Genomic DNA, 19,634 nt, shown 5'->3' on the forward strand with positions numbered 1-19,634 from the left:
TGAGCAGGGGGAGTGAGAGAGAGAGAGAGGAGAAGCAGGCTTCCCGCTGAGCTGGGAGCCTAATGGCTCCATCCCAGGACCCTGAGATCATGATCTGAGCCAAAGGCCAGACGCTTAACTGACTGAGCCACCCAGCCACCCCCAGAGGCTAAGATCTTAAGTGAGGTACTGGGGACACAGCCATTGGCTTAGTCTTCATGGAGCTTGGCGCACAAACAGGGCTTGACTCCAGAGCTGAAGGAGTGAGTGAGCCCAGCCAACTTCACAGCAGAGCTCGATGCTTCTTGAGGGTAAAGACTCCCTGTTTTTCGGGACCTACAAGATACGGGATGGCAGCACCCCGGGGGTGGCCTGTGCGACTTCTAGTTTGCTCTCGCATCTTGACCCCATTGGTGGCCTGGCTTTCTCCCTTCTTCCCCACACCCCGCAACCATGCCTGCCCCCCAGCTGCAGGGAGGCAGCGAAGGCCCAGATGGGGCTCCCCGGCAGGCACAGCAGGCTGGCAGGAGGACAGGTGTGCCATGGGGTTGACTCGGACCGGGGACGTTCCAGGGGCCAGTGAACGCCAGCCCGCTGCGGGGAGGGCAAGGGGGAGGGAGCCCGCCTGAAGCCGGAGGCAGCCGGCTGCAGGCCTGCCCTTTGTCCTTATCCTCCCTTTCATCCTGGCCCTCGGAGCCTGGGAGTTTCTCAATGGAGCTGGCGTTTGGGGAATGCTCCGCAGGGGGCTGAGAGGGCCGGCCCACGATGGGGGGGCATTCCAAGCATTCTTTACTTCCTGGAGGAGGCGGGCGGCGAGGGGCGGGAGGGGTAGCAGCTGCCCCGCGCTGGAGGAAAGGGGATTTCTTTGGTGGGAGAGAATAAAGGTGGAGCAGGTGTCCTCAAGCTGCGGGGAACAGAGATGCTGGGGTGGGGTGGGAGAGGGAGGGAGAGTGGGGGCGGGCTGCAGAATCCGCACCCCGCTCGTCCTTTAGGGCTGCGGCTGGAAGGGCAAACCGGGCGCGTCTGTCCAGGGCTCCCCAACCTGTGCGCTTAACGGGCCGGGCCAGAACGGCGGAGGGCCGTCTCACAGGAGCCTCTGGGAGCTAAGAGCTGGGCATTTGTGGTGGTTGTGTTCTGTGTGTGTGTGTGTGTGTGTGTGTTTTAAATGAAGCAGGTGCTCCAGTTCCCACCTGTGGCAGCCCAAGGAGAGCATGGGTTAGTTAAGAGGAGGCCCAAGGTCTTGCACACCACCTGCCCAAACAGAACAGAGGCTATTTTCCAATCATCGTTCTGGTTTTTAATGGAATGGTTCCTTCTGGCCACAGAGGAAGCAGCAGCATCAGGTAGACAGAGTCAGGGCGTGGAGTGAGGGAGCAGGGGACGCCCCCCCCACCCGCCCCACACCGTGCAGTGGGACCCGTGGCTTGATACCCAATCCCCTTCCATGATCAGTAGGGAATCATGGTGAAAGGTCTCCCTGTTCACAAAACGTAGACGTCACAGTGGATTTTCCCAGAACATAATATTCACATTATTGAAAACAGCCAGATGCTGTTTTTTCAAAGACAGAGAGCTGAACACATAAAAATAAATAAAGGCATTCCAGGGTCCGGAAAGCCCTGAGCCATTCTCAGTAACAGGAGCAGCTTGGAGGCCAGAGAAGTTAGAGTCCTCGAGGTCCAAGGTGGGGTCCCGGGGAGTCCGGGCCCCGTGAGATGAAGTCCAATAGCAGCAGCCTGAGCCTTTTCAAGTCTTTCAGATTCCTAGCAGCGACTCCGGGAGGCTTGGGCCGGGTTTGGAGGATGGGAAAGGGGAGAGAACCTTTGAGGAGACGGAGGTTGTGGCCTCTTACTGCAGAGCTAAATAAGGAGGGGCACCCCCCCTAGGAGACCATTCCCAGGAAACCCCGGGCACATGGGGGCTGCCACCTTCCAGTTTCAGGGGCAGGTGAGGATGGGACCAGCACGGGAAGAGTTTCCCTCCCCCGCCCTTGGCCAGCAGTCACCATGCACAAAACTTAGTGCAGGGGGAGGAGACCGGCTGAGAGGGCTCTTTCCTGCCATCCGTGTCTCTGCCGTGTGACAGGAAGGGGGCCACCTGGACTGACCTCAGGCCTTCCCCTCTTCTCTCTCTACCAGCTTCCCCTCTACTGTCTTCTCCTTTCCACAGGACTGAGGACCTGGACCCCCGATGTGCCCACTTCCCATCCAGCCCTCTCTAGGGCTCGACTGCAAACCACCTCAGCCTTCCTGGCCAGGAGGCTAGTCTTGGGAGGCCGGGGATGCTGCAGTCCCCCCTCAGGGTGCACCCAGCTGCATTTTAGAACCTGCCCAGGGCGGGGCAGTGCCCACCCCCCACCCCCCCCTCAGCTGAGCTTTGAGCAGACCCCCAGGGCCTGGCGGTAGGCCTCTGTCACCTCCTGGCAGTCAGTCAGGGAAAAGCAGCTATCCCCCAGGGGGTCCTGCCACCAGCGCCTCAGGCCCCTGCTGCCAGGGCCCTCTGTGGGGGGCTCCTCAAGCCCCAAGAGGTTGTCCACAGACACGCAGCCCCGCAGCAGGGGCTCAGGGAGCCGTTCAGGCAAGTCCAGCTGGTCGAATGACTCAGAGGACAGGATGCTGTCCTCACTCATAGCCCCGGAGGGGCGGCTGGCCCGGGCCAGAGGACGAGGGGCGGATGCCAGTTCATCCAAGGAGCCAAAGGTGCTGGGGGTTGGGAGTTCCAGGGTGGCACAGGAGAACTTGCCGTTGTGTTTGAGGATGCCTTTGCGATGGAGGGGCAGCCCTGAGGTTTGGGGGCGCTTCTGCTCCTTGGAGTCCCCACTCACGAACACGTCCCCCGCATCCAGGAGCTCCCCAGACTCACTGGGCTCAGGGGAAGAGTAGTAGCCAGATTCCCGCTGCCGAGACTTCTTGAGGATGCCCTTCCTGGGGAGCAGGGGGGGAGCCTGGCCGGGGTCTGCAGCGCCTGGGCTGGGCTCGGGCTCTTCCCTCGCCCCTTCCAGTGAGGGCAGTGGCTTCTTCTTGAGAATGCCCTTGGGCAGCTTGAGGTTGCCCCTGGCAGGGCGAAGGGCGGGGTCCTCCGCCGGGTCCCCCTGGAGAGACTGGGCCATGTCATTCTCTCTGCGGGACTTCTTCAGGGAATGCTGGCGCTCCAGGCCGGGGGCGATGCTCCCGCTTCCAGGTGCGTGCTGCTTGAAGAAGCTGCAGACCTTGGCCCCGTTCTCCAGGAGCGGGCGGGAGGACCGCCGGAGCCAGTCAGCCATGGAGGCCCGGCCGGAGTCGCTGGGGCTGTGCCCTCCCTCGCGCACAGCCTCCTGCTCCCCAATACAGGTGGCATAGCCCCAGTTGACCCACCAGTGACTGGCCACATCCTCCAGGGTGGCCCGGCGGGTGGGGTTCACCATTAATAGCCACCGGATCAGGCCACAGGCATCTGGAAGGCAGAAGACGGGGGCCTCAGACTGGCAGCCACGAGAATGGGCCCCCTGCAACCCCGCTCAGCGGTTCACCCCGATCTGCGCTGAGACTGCACACCCCATTCAGATGTGTCCAGTCCTACCTGGGCTCCACACACCCCACAGCCCATCCGGCTCCCCATAGCCTCCAGCCCCTCAGGACCAGGGCTCCTTCTTCAGCCTTGCTCTATGCACCAGAGAGCAGGGGTGCCCCTTCTCTCTCCGAGTCACAGACCCTGCCTGGAGGCAGAGAGCAGACAGCAGGTAGGGGGGAGGTCTCTTCCCTTCCTTGCCCCTGGCTGGTGCTTGCCTCAGGAATGAGGGAAGGACCCTAGGGGCCTGGAGGATTATACCCCGGCCTCTCACTCACCGGAAGGTTTAGGCGGCTCCCGGTAGGACCCATTGCTGATCTGTCTCACCAGTGTCTTATGGTCCTGCCCATCAAAGGGCATGGTGCCGTGCACCAGGATGTACAGAAGGACACCCAAGGACCAGCTGTCCACCTAGGGAGGGAGAGAGAGAGAGAAAGAGGGTTATCAAGGATGCCTGGATGTCACAGGCTGCAGGGCGTCCAGCAAGCCCAGAGAAGAAAGGGGTACCCTCTGGAGAGCCCAGGGTGCCGGGGCATCCAAGGACCACCTCCCTCTAGGACCCAGGAGTAAGGATGTTGTAGAGGGACTAAAGTTCAAGAAGAAAGGTGTTGTCCATTGCCTGCCCATAGGAGGGGCGGCCACAAATGAGAGCACGGTGAGGTCATCCCTTCCAGGCAGGATGGGGTGGTGGAGAGAAAGCGCACCTCTCCAGGGAACCCGGATGCCAGGAAAGAGAATAGCTACTAGGAAGGTGAGGAGGCACAAAACCAGATGGGGATGTGTGTGGGGGGGGGGTCAGTAGGCTTCAGTTCTTGGCCCAGTTTCTGCTGCTCCCGCTAGGACCTGGCTCTTCCCCACTTTTGTGTGTGAAAGGTGGGGGTGGAGGTCTGTGCTCTGAAGAGGAGAAGAACTGGAGAACCAGCCCACCTCTCTCAGAAGACCTAGAGGCACCGGTCGGCGGCGGAGGCAGGCTGCGGGCGGAGAGCAGACACTCACCTCGGGGCCCGTGTAGGGCTTCCCGTTGACGATCTCAGGCGAGGCGTACAGGGGGCTCCCGCAGAACGTCTGCAGGAACTTGCCATGTTGGTAGAGGTTGGACAGCCCAAAGTCCGCGATCTGCGAGAGCAGGTCAAGCACAGGCAGGGGTCATGCCAAGGCCTGGAATGTTCTGCAGCTCTCAGCCCGCCCCTCTCCAGGTCCCAGGGGAACCCAGGCCCTCGAAGGAGGTTGGATCAGTGAGGAATGCCTAGGCGTGTGGAGGCTCCAGGGTCCTCCCTATTCCCCGGGCTCCTTTGTTCATGCTGGACCCCCGACTCCAGGGATGCCCTCTTCTGCCTAGAAACATCCTCCTGAACTGGCAAGCCCACCCCTCCTAAGGCCTCCTTTTCCCGCAAAGCCCCACGGTTTCCAGTGGTCATCAGTCTGCCTCCTCACATTACTGTGTTGGCACCTTCCCTGGGCTCACCTCCTTCTGCCCCCACCCTTCCTGCAGCTCTCAGCACAGGCGGGACCCACGGATGGGACTCAACCAACACTAGTGACTGAAGGAGGGGTCGACCAGATGTAGGGAGAGTATCACCTTCTCATGCCAACACCATGGCCCTCAGAAGCCAGCCAGAACCATTAAGGCTTTACCAGGCCAGGGTTGGCAAGCCCGTCCCAGCAAAGGGCTCATCTCTGCCCCTAGCTGGGCAGGAAGGCAGTGGAAGGGACCTGGGGTCACCTGGTATAGCTAAGATGCAATGGTGATGTCAGAACAAAGATCAGCGTTGTGGTTAGAGCCCAGAGGAAAGAATCTTCTTTCAGGATTCCCTGAGCTGTCTGATACTGAGGGCTTGAGAGGCCCCAAGCCCATCTGCTCACTCCCCAGAGAGACCCTTTTCCCCAACTATCCTCAGACAGAAGCAGAGGCCAATGGCCTGCTGCTCCCTACCTCTTCACCCCCAGCAGAGCGCCATATGTGCCCAGGGTGGGGAGGGGCTGTTTATGAAACCCTGGCTCCTGGTTTATGGCTTTATTGGCCTCTTATCAAGCAGTTACCATTTGAAGCCCATAAAGAGGCAGATGATTGGTTGAGATGGGAAAGTTCATGCCTGTCTGGTTCTGTGAGTTTCCTGGCTCTGGCTCCCCTCCCCCTGCTTAGCATCAAAGAAAGCCCCACCTGCTCCGGGAACTGGCTGGGTAAGGGGAATAAACTCAGTGTCAGGGGACTTCAGGGCACGGGTTCAAGGGCCATTGAAGGGGAAGGACTGTGTGTTGGGTTCAGGAAGAGTCTGAGGAGTGTCCTACTGCAGAGTCAAGAGCCCGGCCAGGCACCTGCAGGGGCCAGCCCCGGTTATGTTCCCCTTCCAGCCCTGAGCTCTGAGCTGATGCCACCAGCACCTCTCAGACCTCAGCTTAACTATGTAGGCGTGGGAATTTGGCAGCTGCAGGAGGCAGAATGCCGGTGCTGGGGTGCTTGGTCTATGGAGGAAAGTGCCAAAGGGCTACCAAATGGTAGCATATTGTGTGTGTGTGTGTGTGTGTGTGTGTGTTTGCATGCACAGACAGCTGGGGAGAACTCAGGCCGTGGCCCTCTCTCCCTGCTAGGCCCCAGCTTGCATGCAAAAAGTTGACCCTAGATCTAGGTTCCTATCAGTCGGTTACGTCAAGAGCACTGGCCCGGGAATCAGCAGACCTTGGTTCTAGCCCAGATGCAACCACTCCCTTGCCATGGGACCTTGGGTAAGTCACCCCTTATCTTGAAGCCTTAGGTTTTCATCTACAAAACAAGGTACTGGAAAGGATGATGGCTGAGTTCCCTACTGGTACCACCATCTAAACCTGAGCTTCTAGAATCTCTGTGCGCTTAGAGATAGACACTTGGGTGAGGAAACAGGGCAGAAAGGCTGGGGTGGGGCAGGGAGCTGCGGGAAACAAAGAAGAGAGCCTCACCTTAATATTTCCATTGGCATCTAAGAGGATGTTCTCCAGCTTGAGATCCCGGTGGACAACCCCATTCTGAAAGATGGAGGGAGGAAAGGGAGTCAGAGGGAGGTCTCCAAGAGGGACAGGAGGACATGAAGGCCTAGTCTGGAAAGTGAGGCCCAGCATGGGTAGCATGGGTAGGTTGGGAATGCCCATCTCGTGGGAACACAGGACCATGGATCACAGAGACTTCCACCCCTAGGAGCCACAGCCAGAGACGCCAACCTCCCCAGGGCCCAAGTCCAGATGAGTTTTTGCCTCTGTTTGTCTCCCTGTGGGATCCTGGACAGTCCCAGAGCCCCAGGGACCCCCTTGGAAGAGAGCTGGCAGGTGGAGCTCACCAGGTGGCAGTAGTGCACGGCGGAGACGATCTGTCGGAAGAAATGGCGGGCGTCCTGCTCGCTGAGCCGAGGCCTCTCGCTGATGTAGTCATATAGGTCGCCCCGGCTGGCATACTCCATGACGATCACAATCTTGCTGCTGTTCTCAAACACTGCGGCGGAGCAAGGTGGGAACATCAGGCCATTCCAGAGCGCAGTGCTCCCAGTGGGGGTCATATACTCCTCCCCCTGCCCCAAGGCCGATAGGATCTTTCTGCAGGGCTATCTGCTCGCGGGGTGGGGCAGGGGCAAGTAAGGGCAGGAACAGGACTGCTGAAGCTCCCATCATTTTCCCGGAGCCACGAGGTGAGGCCAAGGGAACTGGCTTATCCTTCCTCTCTTTGGAAGTTCGGGCTTTTGAGGATTCTTTCCATCTCTCTATCTATTTGAGAGAGGGAGAGAGAGAGAGAGAGAGAGAGAGGCGAGGAGCAGAGGAGCGAGAGGGACAAGCAGACTCCGTGCTGAGCTTGGAGATGGACACGGGACTCGATCCCATGCCCCTGAGATCATGACCTGAACCCAAATCAGGGAGTGCAATGCTTAACCAACTAAGTCAACCAGGCGCCCCAGGCTTTTGAGGATCCTTAAGACCAGCCTGCAAGGGGCACCTGGGTGGCTCAGTGGGTTAAGCCGCTGCCTTCGGCTCCGGTCATGATCTCAGGGTCCTGGGATCGAGCCCCGCATCAGGCTCTCTGCTCAGCAGGGAGCCTGCTTCCCTCTCTCTCTCTCTCTGCCTGCCTCTCCATCTACTTGTGATTTCTCTCTGTCAAATAAAAAAATAAAATCTTTAAAAAAAAAAAAAAAAAGACCAGCCTGCAAATTCCCAGGAAGGCAGGGACATCAATGGATGAGAATGACAAGTCATGTCCTCTGGTTCAGAATCTTCTACTTTGTGCCTGGGGATGGTGGGCAAACCTTGTCCAGATAAACCAGTAGGAATTCAGGTTTGGGGTTTGAATCCTGGCCTCCTCACTCACTAGCTGGGTAACCCTGGCAAGTTATTTAACCAGTGTGCCTCCCATTTGCTCATCTGAAGAGATATAATGATAAGCTCACAGGGCTGGGGAAGACATCGAAAGAAGTCAGTGAGAACTCCGGGGCTCCTGAGCCAGGCTTGGGGTCCGACATAGCAGCAGGCACTCGACAAATAGTGCCTAGTGCTGATTTATAATCAGTACCCTCGTGCGTGAACTTGGAAAACAACACCCATCATAACGTTTGCCTCCAGGATCCGAGGAGAGATAAAGGTACATGAATGTGGTTTGTAAACTATATGGTACCAAGGAAGGCTGATCTAGAGATCTGGTACCCTCAGCCCCTTTGACTTCCTGGCAATGAGCCCATCCCAGCTCACATGCCTCTCAGGCTTGTCCTGGCTCCAGCTGCCTAGAAACGTAGGGAAGGATTGGTTCGTCAAACTGGCTGGGTGTGTGTCCGAGCACGTGTGTCCATGACGTTGCCATAGGAGTCTCTCCTGCTGATCCAGCCCCAGAGCTGCTGCTGTCTAGCCTGGGAGAAGGAGCTGAGAGAGGCGGCTTCTTCCCAAGGAATCCCAGGTGCCAGGTGCCTGGACACAGGGCCAGGAGGACTGAGCCCTTCCCCTCTCCCACATGGGCAAGCGGTCCCAACTCACAGTGACCCTGTCTCCTGGGGGTTACCCAAGTGAGAACCTACTCCTCTGGTCCTCCAGATGTCTGTAGGGATGCATGCCACCTTTGTGCCATGAAGAGCCAGCCAGGGTACATTCTGGAGAGCTGCTTGTTTCCTAAAACCGGAGCCTCCCCCTAGTCCATATCTCCCGAACACTGGGGCAGGCTGGGGATGGTTGGGGAGGAGGCACTGCCTGTCTCACAGTAACTGGGACATCCCTGCCTACAATCATGGAATCTGAGGGGCGGGAGAATCCACATCCTAAGCTTTAAGACTCAGGTCCCACATGTAGCTTGGAGGGATGGGTGTGGGGGAGAAGTTACTCTCTCTGCCCAATCACCAAGCTCAACCTGGCTTAACCGACACTCTGTCATCTACCCACTCTTCCCTGGGGGAAATACAAAGAGCTACAATTAGCCTTCTCAGCCACTTGCCGGGCTCCTTGTGGAGCTCTGGCCATGGGGCCATGTCAGTGGCTTGCCCTTAGTCTTCCTATGGACAGAACCCAAGAAAGACTTCTCCCTTACTTCCCACCAGGAATATTCAGACAGAGGGCAAAGCCACAGGCCTCTTCCCCTCCCTCCTGGGGCTACCAATACCCCTGGTTCCCATCTCACTGATATTATGTAAAGGCTGGAAGCAGACGAGTGTGGGTAGGAGTAGGCTCCCCCTCTTTCCCTCGGCACCCTCTCTTCCTCACTTTGTTGTCTGGGTCACAGGGAACAGAGCCAGTGGGGTGGGAAGGCGACACTGATGTCAGAGCAAGAGGAACCTAAGAAAGATGAGGAAAGGTGGGAGCCAGCCCCATGGCAGGAATGATTCAGAGTCCGGGGCAGACTGTAGGAGGCCTGGCTGTCGGGACCTGAGACAGGTACAGGTCTGTGTGCGCCCCAGCCTCCCCCAGGATGCTGGGGCTCTCCCTGGGTTGGGGAGGTAGTGTTCCATTATGGAAACCCCAACAATGACAACAAGAAAGCCTACAGTCCGTTGAGTTCCTCCCATGAGCTGAATCCTCAGTGACATTTAATTTCATCTTTGCAGCTCCCCTGTGACGTAGGTGGGACAGGCCCGTTTGACAAATGAGGAACAGAGGCCTGCCCAGAGCCTAATTAAATTAGTTGCCCAAAGTCCTAGAGCTGGGTTTCAAATCCACCTTTTGTGCAACTCTGAAGCCTGTGTCTTTTTCACTTCTTTGTGTTCTCTGTCCTGACTGCTCCTACACACACGTACGCATCCACACACTCTGCCTCGATGCCCTGCCCCTATACCTTCATGGATGGCGATGATGTGGGGGTGGTTGAGTGACGACATGATCTCAATCTCTCGCCGAATGTGCATGAGGTCTTGCTCGTCTTTGATTTTGTCTTTCCGGATGGACTTGATGGCCACCTGGGAACAGAGAGTGTGGAGCCTGAGGAGAAAGCTCTGGCAGGTAAAGGCATCCCCAAGGATACTCCGGGAGCTCTGCCCCGGGCCGTCTGCCGGTGCTACGTGCACCCAAAGCAGCCACTCCGTCCCACGCCCAGATAGGTGACAGAGAGACTGGAGAGCACCGGGTTAGGCTAAGTCTACACAGCAGGAAGGAGTATGGGACGGTGACCTTATTCAGAGTCCGCAGACGAACAAGGAAGGTACAACCTGCATCTGTAAGGCCAGTGCTTTATGACTTAGAAAGCAAACCTACCATATGACACCGTGAAGACAAGGGTCGGCCTGGTTTTGCTCAGGACCGGATTCCTGATGCCACGCAGGGGCCCTGAGCAAGCATCTGTCACCTTGTTACTAAGGCATTGGCCCTCCCAACCACCCGGGGAGGCAGGCCCAGAAAGTTTCATGGTCCTCACTGACAGGTGGGGAAACGGGTCCGTGGAGAGGTTAAGTGACCTGCTCAAGGTCGTGCAGTGAGGAACCAGCAAAAACAGGAATGAACTTTGAAAATATTATGCTAAGTGAAAGCAGCTGGACACACAAGTACAGATGGACGATTCTCCTTTTTTTTTTCCTAAAGATTTTATTTATTTATTTGAGAGAGAGAGAGCACAAGAGAGAGGGAAAGGGAGCACAACCAGGGAGAGAGGCAGAGGGAGAAGCAGACTCCCCGTGGAGCAGGAAGCCCCGGGGATCATGACCTGAGCCGAAGGCAGAAGCTTAACCCACTGAGCCACCCAGGGGCCTCTGTCTGGTTCTCCATCTAGGAGGTAACCAGAATAGACAAATGCATGGGCAGAAAGAACAGGGATTCCCAGGGTGGGGGGTGGTGGAGGTGGAGGGGGTGGAGCTATTGTTTCACGGGTACAGAGCTCCTGTGTGGGATGATGAAAAGATCTTACAAATGGGGGGGTGTGGATGTTTGCATGACATCGTGAATGTACCTAATAGGTCACTGAATTGAACCTTTAAAATGGGGAAAATGGTAAACTATACATTATGTATATTTTTAACCACAAAAAAATTATGAAAAAAAACCATACCAGTCCCTTCAGTCTAGGTAAGGAATGTTCTTCTCCTAGCAACAAACAAACAACCAGACAGTGAGAGTCCCCTGGGCTTTGCTGTCTCTTCTGCAAAGGTGAAAATACCATATAAGGATGGTGGGGGGAAGGGCTGGTAAGTGCGGTGGGTTCAGGAAGGGTGGGGTGAGGCGACAGGAAATGAAAGCAGTGCCAAGATGCCAGGCCAGTAAGCAGAACTCTTAGAGCTGGAGGAACCTCTGCTTTCCCTGCCCCATCCCACTGAGCAGCCAGGGGGACAGAAAGAGAGTGACAAGGGCCCTTCCCCAGCCTGGGGGAGAGGCAGGAGACCTGGGGTTCCTCCTCCTGCGGGCTCTGTCGCAGTCCCCGGGAGCAAGTCCCACCCCCTCTCAGAGCCTCGGTTGTCTTTTCTGCACAACCACAGGCTGAACCAAGCCCTGTGAAGGGCTTTCTGGCTCTGAGGCGGGGGACCAGCCCTACACATGCGGGGTTCAGGGGTGCCCTGAGGAGATGGGCGGGGGCCGGCTGGGGTGCCACAGGGCCGGGCAGATCCTGTCCAAGGACACGAACTGTAAATTCAAGACTTCCTCTTCAGGGGAGACGGACCTGTTACGACCAAATGTGAAGGGCCAGACTGAGGGAAACCGGCTCCTCATTCCACATCCCAGGAGGGTTGGCCTCCCCTCAAGGTTCAAAAGGAGACCACAGCTCGAGGGGAGGGGCCTCTAATCCACCCTTTCACAGGGCTCTGGAGGCAGACAATGGCTTCCGGCTCGCGGGGACAGGGCAGTGCTCCCCATCGGACAAGAATGCGGAACAGCCTTAATCCCATAAGGGGAGCTGCGCACAATGGCCGGCCCGGTCACCGCGGCAACGGGCCAGGGATGGCGTGCCCTCCGCCCCGCTCCTCCCCTGGAGCTGCATCCTTGAAAGAGGGGAGGCCCAGCTCCTGTGCCCTCCCGGAGCAGGGCAGGGAGGACAATGGCAGCAGGAGGGACCTGTCACCATGGAGCCTTCTTCCCAAGATGCTGGAGAGGCCCATGCTGCAGCTGCAGGGGCCGGGGTGGGACGGGGGTGGGGGCGGCCCCTCAGGGGCTTTCTTCACAGTCTGCCCCCGCTTCTGCTCCAAACCACCCCAATGAGCTAAGCAGAAAACTCTCCAGCTTAGAATTGGACAGGGAGGCAGGGATGGGGAGGAAGGGGCTTCAATTCTCCTTCACCGAAGGGGAGATGTTACAGACCCGTTCTTTTCTGGAATTCTTTGTTTTAAAAATCAGACAATAGATAAAGTCCGATGAGCTCTTCCAATAAAGAGCCATAAACCTTGTGTTAATAGGTAGTATTAAAAAAAAAAAGACCATATATAAGTCACATATCTAGATAATGAAACAACAAACCTATACAGCAAGGAGATGAATCATCACAGGCTTAGGGGAGGGGGTCTCATAAAGACAAGGCCTAACAGAAAGGAGGTTCCAAAAAGAGGGTCTAAGCCATGCTAGGAGTCCCCAGGCCAGTAGAGAGTACAAATGTTGAACCCTGAGATCCATTTCTTTGAACTCTGGAGGCCTAGGATTCCTCAACGGGATTGGTAATCCTCAGTGAACCTCAGTGAACCTCAGTGAACCTCAGTGAACCGGTCTACCTTCCTGCAAACTTCCATTCTGGCCTCAGGGAAGTAGATCAAGGACCTTCCCCCAGCCCAATATTCTCCCCACCTCCGGTTACCCACATGAGGTCCTAGGAGACCACAGCTGGTGGGCACTTCCTATGAAGGTGACAAGTTCTGTCATCAGGCCTCTGCTAGCCTCCAAGCGGGGTGACATACAAGAAGAATGATGTGTCACTGTTCCCCAACCTATTCCTGCCCCACAGGATGGGCCCCTCACCATCTACTGGCTGGTCTCTTCAAGTAAAGGAGACAGAGAAACAGCTGGCGCCTAGAAGGCGCTCGGCATACAGAAAGCACTCAACAGCTGCTTACCGGTGAGCACAAATCACAAATCCGTAGTTACTGGCTAAGTCATTGGACTGATCCCCTGACCGATAGGATGGCTACCCAGATAAGATTTTTTGTCCTGGGGCGCCTGGGCAGCTCAGTGGGTTGAGCCTCTGCCTTCGGCCCAGGTTATGGTCTCAGGGTCCTGGGATAGAGCCCCGCATCAGGCTCTCTGCTCAGCAGGGAGCCTGCTCCCCGCCCTTTGTGTCAAATAAATAAATAAAATCTTTAAAAACAAAAGAAAAAAGATTTTCTGTCCTTCTTCCCAGGTGTGGGTGGAAAACCAGCTTCAGTGAGAGGACTGATTTGAGGGACCTTTGTTCTCCTATGCTAGTTGAGCAAACATTGTCTAAAATTAAAATACCCTAAGTAGCGCCAAGGAGGAGGGGAACAGTAAGCTGAACGGACCTCCCAGAGGTAGGAAGGCCGCAGCCTAGAGAATCCTAGTTCATCCTGGTATAATTATTAATAGAGCCCCTATAGGGGCACCTGGGTGGCTCAGTTCCTGGATTTTGGCTCAGGTCATGATGGCTGGGTTGTGAGACTGAGCCCCGGCTTGGGCTCTGTGCTCATCAGGGAGTCTGCCTGAGATTCTCTCTCCCTGCCTCCCTCCCTCCCCTCAAGTTTTGTGCTTTCTCACTCTCTATCCCTAAATAAATAAAATCTTGAAAAAAAAAAAAAAAAAGCTTACCCTAATTAAAAGAAAAAAAAAAAAAGAACCCGTTTATTCTCCAAAGTAAAAGGACCCAAGTTCAGGTGGTGGGTTTTATGACCCCCCTACTCAGTGGGGCAGGACACCCTGGCACGACAATTACATGATAATAGAAGTGTGAATGCCAGGTCAGTAGAGTGGGGGTCAAGAGCGCAGGTACCTGATTCTTATTTGTCCCCATGGAACCATGCAATGCGAGACAAGCCACTTAAATGATCTGATTAACTGGTGTGGCTGGTTTTGATGTCCTCATCCGAAAAATGAAAGGGCATTTATTCTTCAAACATCCGCTGAACACCTACTACGTGCCTGGTGCTATGCTAGGTGTTGGAGATTTAGACAAAAAATGGATCGTCCCTGCACCAAGGCCCTCAGTCCCGTGGAAGGACCGGCAATTAAACCTACTGTGATGAACAGGACAGTTGACGTCCCTGACTGCCCAGGGGCTCCAGGAGATCTCGAAGGATGAGTAGGGTTTGCCAAGCCAGAGTGGGTAGGCTGGGGAGAGGCATAAAGGGCATTATAGGCAGACAGAAAGGTTTGTGCAAAGGCCAGAAAGAAAAGAACCATTCACAAATGTGTACATCAAGACCTCTAATCTCCCTTCCAAACTCCAGCATTTTCTGCTGAGCTTCTTCAGAAGTGGGTCACGGGCTACTCTGCCAGAAGGATGCTGGCCAAAGATTGGTTGGAATGAGCTTGTTCGGAGGCCCTGTGCTATGTCCGTTGTTAACCTGCCTGGGCAAAAGTCTATAGATGCTGGCCCATTTTGCAAAGATAGCAGGACTAATCCCCCATCCCCTTTTGCAGATGGAAGAAGCACTCATGTCCAGAAAGGTCCACTGACTTCCAAGGTTCCATGACACACCAAGGTAGAACCAAGATGGAAGGGTGTTGTCTGCAGAAGCTGCCGTATCAGGAGACCAAAGTTCCTTGCAGGTGCCTTGCCCTGCCTTGGGCTCCCTGCCTCCCACCTTAGAGAAGGGAAGGCCTCAGCCCCTGCCTTGGGGCAGCACCTCCAGGCACCCATTACACTTAGAGGTCCACAAACACACCAGGGAGATGGGTGTTGGGGGCACGATTGGTTAGATGCTGCCTCTCCTGCAGGAACTCAGATGAGGAATAATCTGGACTCAGGAGACCACGGCAGAAAGGTCTTAGAAAAAGAAGATCTAGAGGGGCTGGTTTCAGGTCCCAGGAGACAGGGTGCAAGCTGGGCATCTCCGGTCATGGTTATCACCAGGAGTCGGAGCCAAGATCCTTGACTCCTCTCCGGCCTTTCACGGAGCAGCGGCCATCTGGGAGGCGGGGCAAGGAGCTGGAGGATGACCCACTTAGATAACGGAGGAGAGGTTAGGCTGGCCTGGGCTAGCCTGGGCAGAGTGGGGAGGGGTCTGGGGGTGGCTCACCAGCCCACCAAGCCCGCCAGAGACCCAGGCAGAGAGCAGGAATGGGCTCTGGGAATGAGGGGGACCTGAGCTGCCTCCCCTAAGCACCAGGCTGTGCCTTCCCCCTCCTTGCCACCCTCCTGCCCACTCTGCCGGCTTGCCGGGCAAGGCGCTTCCCTGCCCAGCCCTCCTGTGTGGTTTGGCCACAGCCCAAGGACAAGAGTCGCCTGCAGCCGGAGCCTCCCTCCCCGCTGCTGAGCAGGCAGGTGTAGTCGGGCCTGGGAGGGCAGCGTCACACAGAAGAGGCCTTTGGCTCCTGGCCAGATGGAGCCGTTCCCTGGAGCAGGGGCTGAAGGAGAGACCAGGACTTTGAACAAAGCAAAGACCAAAGTGGTTTGGCTTAGGGAAGCGCAGCACAACCCATTCTCTTGCTTGAGGCAGCACAGACCCAGGATGGGGTATCCCAGGAGAGGGTTGGGCCTAGAGTCAGACAAGCCAGCCCTGCTGGGATAATAACACCATGTGTGTCAGTTCCTGTGCTGAGCACTTGACCGATATCATCTTCTGTCATCCTCTGAGAGCCCCACAAGGTGGGAATTATCATAAGGCCCTCTCTATGGTCCGATCCTTCACTGACAGAGGAGGAAACAGAGATACACAAGAGGTCACAGAGCTAGTAAGCAAGAGAGTCCGGACGGGAACCCTTATGGTCTGACTCTGAGCTCCACAGCCTTCCCGACGAGGTCAAAACCAGGAATGTCGCGTAGTTCACTCATCCGGGATCCCTCATCAGAGTCAGCATGTGTGGGGGAGGGAGTTCATTCCCAGTGACTCTTCCCACCCTCAGCACTGCCTGGAGCTCTGGGAAAGGCAGCTTGTGCTCTGGGTTGGAATGACAAAGCACACGGAGGCAAGCCCGGGCTAAGCTCAAGGCCAACTCCCCGTCCGAGACTCAGAATTGATCACCCATGGCCTGGGGTGTTCAAGTCAGGAGCCTGTGTTGCAGGGATGCCACTAACCAGCCACAAGACAAGTCCCATCCTCTCTCTGGGCCTCAGTTTCCCCATCTGTCAATGAAGGGATCAGATCATCTGGGTCATTTTCAAACGTTCTGACATCCCACGTAGCAGCCCAGCATATATAAGACAGAGAAGCATCCTCGTCCCAGATCACTGTCCACTCGGACTCCCCTAATGTTGCTCATGGCACCCCTGGAGAGAAGCCAGTGTAGACCATCCCAAGGGCTTTGGTGGATTCTAGCATTCCAGGGACCCCAGCAGGTGTTTTTCTTATGCTGAGAGGAGCGGTCAGGGGAGCTGGGGAGAGTCACAGTAGGAAATGTCATTTGGATCCTAGGAATCCAGAGCAAATGTTTGTTTTTCCTTTGATGCCCTCCTGGAGTAGCCATTCGTCCTGCCCACTCTCCCTTCCCTCGGAACAGTCCCATCAGGGCCCTGCTAATCTCATCCAGGCAGGCAGGCAAAGGGAAATATGCTAGAAAGGTAGAGTCGGAATGGGAGTCACCCAGCAGGCCCTTCTCTGCCTCTAGCCCCCACCAACAACCTCCGCTCATTTGGAGGGATGTCAGCGGCCTTCTCATGTCCCTCTCCCTCACAGGAGATCCTGAGGCACCAGGTCAGCCTCTCTTAAGGGAGGACAGTGAAGAGGCAGGAGTGGGTGTGGGGTGAGGAAGAGGAGTCCTCTTCAGAAAGAAGAAACCATTAGCCCCGCAGGCAGCTACTCTCCAAGCAGGACGGAGACCCTGAGCAGGTTTCCAGCCAAAGCACAGGGTGGTCTGTGGATCCGGGTGGTTCAGAGCAGCCCACAGTGAGAGGCAGGAGGCTGGGGAGTACCTTCTGAATTCTCTCTGTTCTGATGTAATAAGAGCTGGAATCCCTGCCTACAGTCACTGAGGTTTGAAAACTGAAAGCTGGTTTATCTCATTCCAGAATCAAAGAGATCTCTCTCTCTCTCTCTCTCTCTCACACACACACACACACACCCAGGTCAAGATTCTGATGGGATCTCAACTTCAATTTCAGTTTCCCAGTTTCTGGGTCACCCCAGCCCCCCAACTCAGTCTGTCCTCCAACAAGAAGCACATACTCTATTTTGTAGCTAAGCCCCTGACAAAGCCTGAGTGCAGGGGTCTCAAGCCTAGAGCTTCACTGGGCCCTCACACTTTAGAGAAAGAGAAAGAAAGGAAAGCCAGGAAGTACAGGATTGCCCAATAGCTGTAACCTGGCAGCAGGCGACTGGGGACAGTGCCAGGCCCTAGCAGAAAAAACATACTCGGCCCTATTGATGAGGCCAGAATCCACTCCTTCTCTCTAGCATCCACTCTCCTTCACCAATGAAATGACTTATTGAATTTCAAACCAGTTACTGAGAAAGCAAACAATCTGGAGAGGCGACTGCTCCCGCAGCTCATAGGGTAAACCATGGACACACACACACACACACACACACACACACACATGTCTCATAACCAGCACCGGACAGAATTTTGCAAAGGAGTCCCTAGACCACCTGCCCCCCAAAGCTTGTTAAAATGCCAATCATGAAGGGGAGGGGCGGGGGGGGTGGTGGTGGTGGTGGTGGTGGTGGTGGTGTGTGTGTGTGTGTGTGTGTGTGTGTCTGGGTGTCTCAGTCGGTTAGGCATCTGCCTTTGGCTCAGGTCATAATCCCAGGGTCCTGGGATGGAGCTCCACATGGCTCAGCAAGGAGCCTGCTTCTCCCCCTCCCTCTGCTGCTCCCCCTGCTTGTGATCTCTTATGCTCTCTCTGTCAAGGAAATAAATAAAATCTTAAAAAAAAAAAAAAAATGCAGGTTACCTGGCTCCATCCTAGACCTTTGGAATAAAATCCTCTGGATGTGGAGCCAGACAGTAAGTATTTCAAAAGAAGCACCCCAGGTGATTCTTAATGCATGTGAAACATGTTTGTTTACTAACTCTTGGCAAACTTGCTACCCTTTCAGGATTTGCCTTTCCAGATACAAATATCAGTTCTCACTGCAGCTTCTGTGTATTGGGATCAATTCAAATTCACATTTGTACCTCATTCAATCCTCATCACAGCTTGAAAGGGTGGTTGTGGGGTTTTGTTTTGTTTTGTTTTTGTGGTTTTTTTTTTTCCAGTTTTACAGAAGGGGAAACTGAGTATAGAGATAAAATAAATTGCTCAAGCTCTCACAAATCACGATTACTATCATTGCTACTACTACCCACGTCCCCCACCTCCACATTGACTGGACATCTTTCTGAAAAGGTCCCAAACCCAAAGGTATCTTGGGACACGGTAGACTTTGCACTAGAGCCTGGTTTCACATTTCCCAGAATAAAAACACTCATCCTAATGAAACTTGGAGTCGGTTTTAGAGATGGAAAGGACCTAAGTGTCAAGGCCATCTCCACCCCAGCCCACCCCAGCCCACCCCAGCGCAGCTCCCCACAGTAGGCTGGGCTGCCAGAGTATAAGAGCTAAGTCAAGAAACTGGAACTCACACATTCATCCCAGCTCACACTCATCTACTAAACTCACACTAAGATCAGGCACCTTCTACTTCCTCTTCCATTCCAGTCTTTTGGATGGCATGCTTCAAGCAACATTCAACTTAAGTCTCATCTTCTGAGGGAGTCTTCTCGTCCCAAGACAGGACACTATGCATCTTCTCTGCACCCTGCACCCGCCATCCGCCTCACTAACCGGACAGTCCTCGTATGCTGGCTAGTGCTGGGGTTCTCAGGGCCAACGCATCCCCCCGCGGCCCCCACCACGCGCGCGTGCGCCGCCTGTTGGCCACTCCACCGAGGAGCGCGCGAGCCCCCGGCCCAGCCTGCCTGCAGCCCTCACCGTCCGCGGCCAAGCCCCGCGCCCAGCAGCGCCGCGCGAGAGAGTCGCACTTACCAAGCGCCCCGAGCTCTCCCGCGCCTTCTTCACCTTCCCGTAGGTGCCCTTGCCCAGGGTCTCGAGGAACTCGTAGCGGTGGCGCAAGTTGTGCTTGTGGTGGTGCCGCTTCACCGCCTGCTTCTTCATCTGGGGCTTGGGCGACTTGATGAGCCCGTCGGTCAGGGGCCGGGCCAGCTCCGCGGTCAGGGCGGGGGCGGCCGAAGGAGCGGGGCCGGAGCGCCGGGGAAAAGCCAACGGCTCCATGGCGGCCGGGAGGCGAAGGCGAACGGGGGCGCAGGGGGGAGCCGGCGGCGCGGGGAAAGCTAGAGTCCGGGGTACACGACCCGCACCCGGGCAGAGAAGCCGCAGCCGCACAACTGCGCGCGGCAAGTCGCGGCGTTCCAAGTTGTTATAAACGCTCGGAGCCCTACCCCCCCCCGGGCCACGCCCCCGCGCGCCCATTGGCCTGCTCGCCGGCTGTATGTGACCAGGGCCGCGCGCATTGGCTCACCCGGGCCTCCGGCCCCGACTCCTCCCCTCGCCGAGTCCGCTGAAGGTGTCAAACGAGCACCCCCCCCCCACGGGGGGCCCCAGAGGGTCTGGCTTCGCGGAATAGGAGACACCAGCGGAGGCTGCTTGGCTGGTGGGTACT

General features: G+C 56.1%; 1 protein-coding gene across 4 annotated transcripts; it reads right to left on the reverse strand.

Annotated features, from left to right (window-relative positions):
- Window positions 1–1,253: 1,253 nt before the first annotated feature.
- On the reverse strand, window positions 1,254–19,394 carry NUAK2 (NUAK family kinase 2). 4 transcript variants are annotated; one of them, XM_004756428.3, is made up of 8 exons: window positions 19,001–19,394; window positions 9,791–9,911; window positions 6,834–6,985; window positions 6,460–6,525; window positions 4,522–4,641; window positions 3,804–3,936; window positions 2,722–3,411; window positions 1,254–1,800 (listed from the first exon to the last, which is right to left on the reverse strand). In XM_004756428.3, exons 1-8 carry the CDS (start codon window positions 19,244–19,246, stop codon window positions 1,643–1,645), a joined length of 1,686 nt encoding a protein of 561 aa, XP_004756485.1. In that variant the 5' UTR covers window positions 19,247–19,394; the 3' UTR covers window positions 1,254–1,642. The 4 variants fall into 4 exon arrangements, with proteins under 4 accessions (XP_004756485.1, XP_004756484.1, XP_012913681.1 ...); XM_004756427.3 differs by having other exon boundaries at window positions 1,657–3,411; XM_013058227.2 differs by lacking the exon at window positions 19,001–19,394 and adding an exon at window positions 18,650–18,941 and having other exon boundaries at window positions 1,657–3,411.
- Window positions 19,395–19,634: the final 240 nt, after the last annotated feature.

This window comes from Mustela putorius, unplaced genomic scaffold, assembly GCF_011764305.1.
Source record: "Mustela putorius furo isolate JIRA1106 unplaced genomic scaffold, ASM1176430v1.1 tig00000508_pilon_pilon_pilon, whole genome shotgun sequence".
NCBI classification, from domain to species: Eukaryota; Metazoa; Chordata; class Mammalia; order Carnivora; family Mustelidae; genus Mustela; species Mustela putorius.

Excerpts from the sequence above, each read along its gene's own strand:
- NUAK2 (XM_004756427.3), bottom strand. The coding sequence starts at position 19,246 with ATGGAGCCGTTGGCTTTTCCCCGGCGCTCCGGCCCCGCTCCTTCGGCC. Across the intron at positions 6,986-9,790 it reads CATCATCGCCATCCATGAAG|TGTTTGAGAACAGCAGCAAG; the intron begins GTATAGGGGCAG and ends GCTCCGCCGCAG. Across the intron at positions 4,642-6,459 it reads ATGCCAATGGAAATATTAAG|ATCGCGGACTTTGGGCTGTC; the intron begins GTGAGGCTCTCT and ends CTGCTCTCGCAG.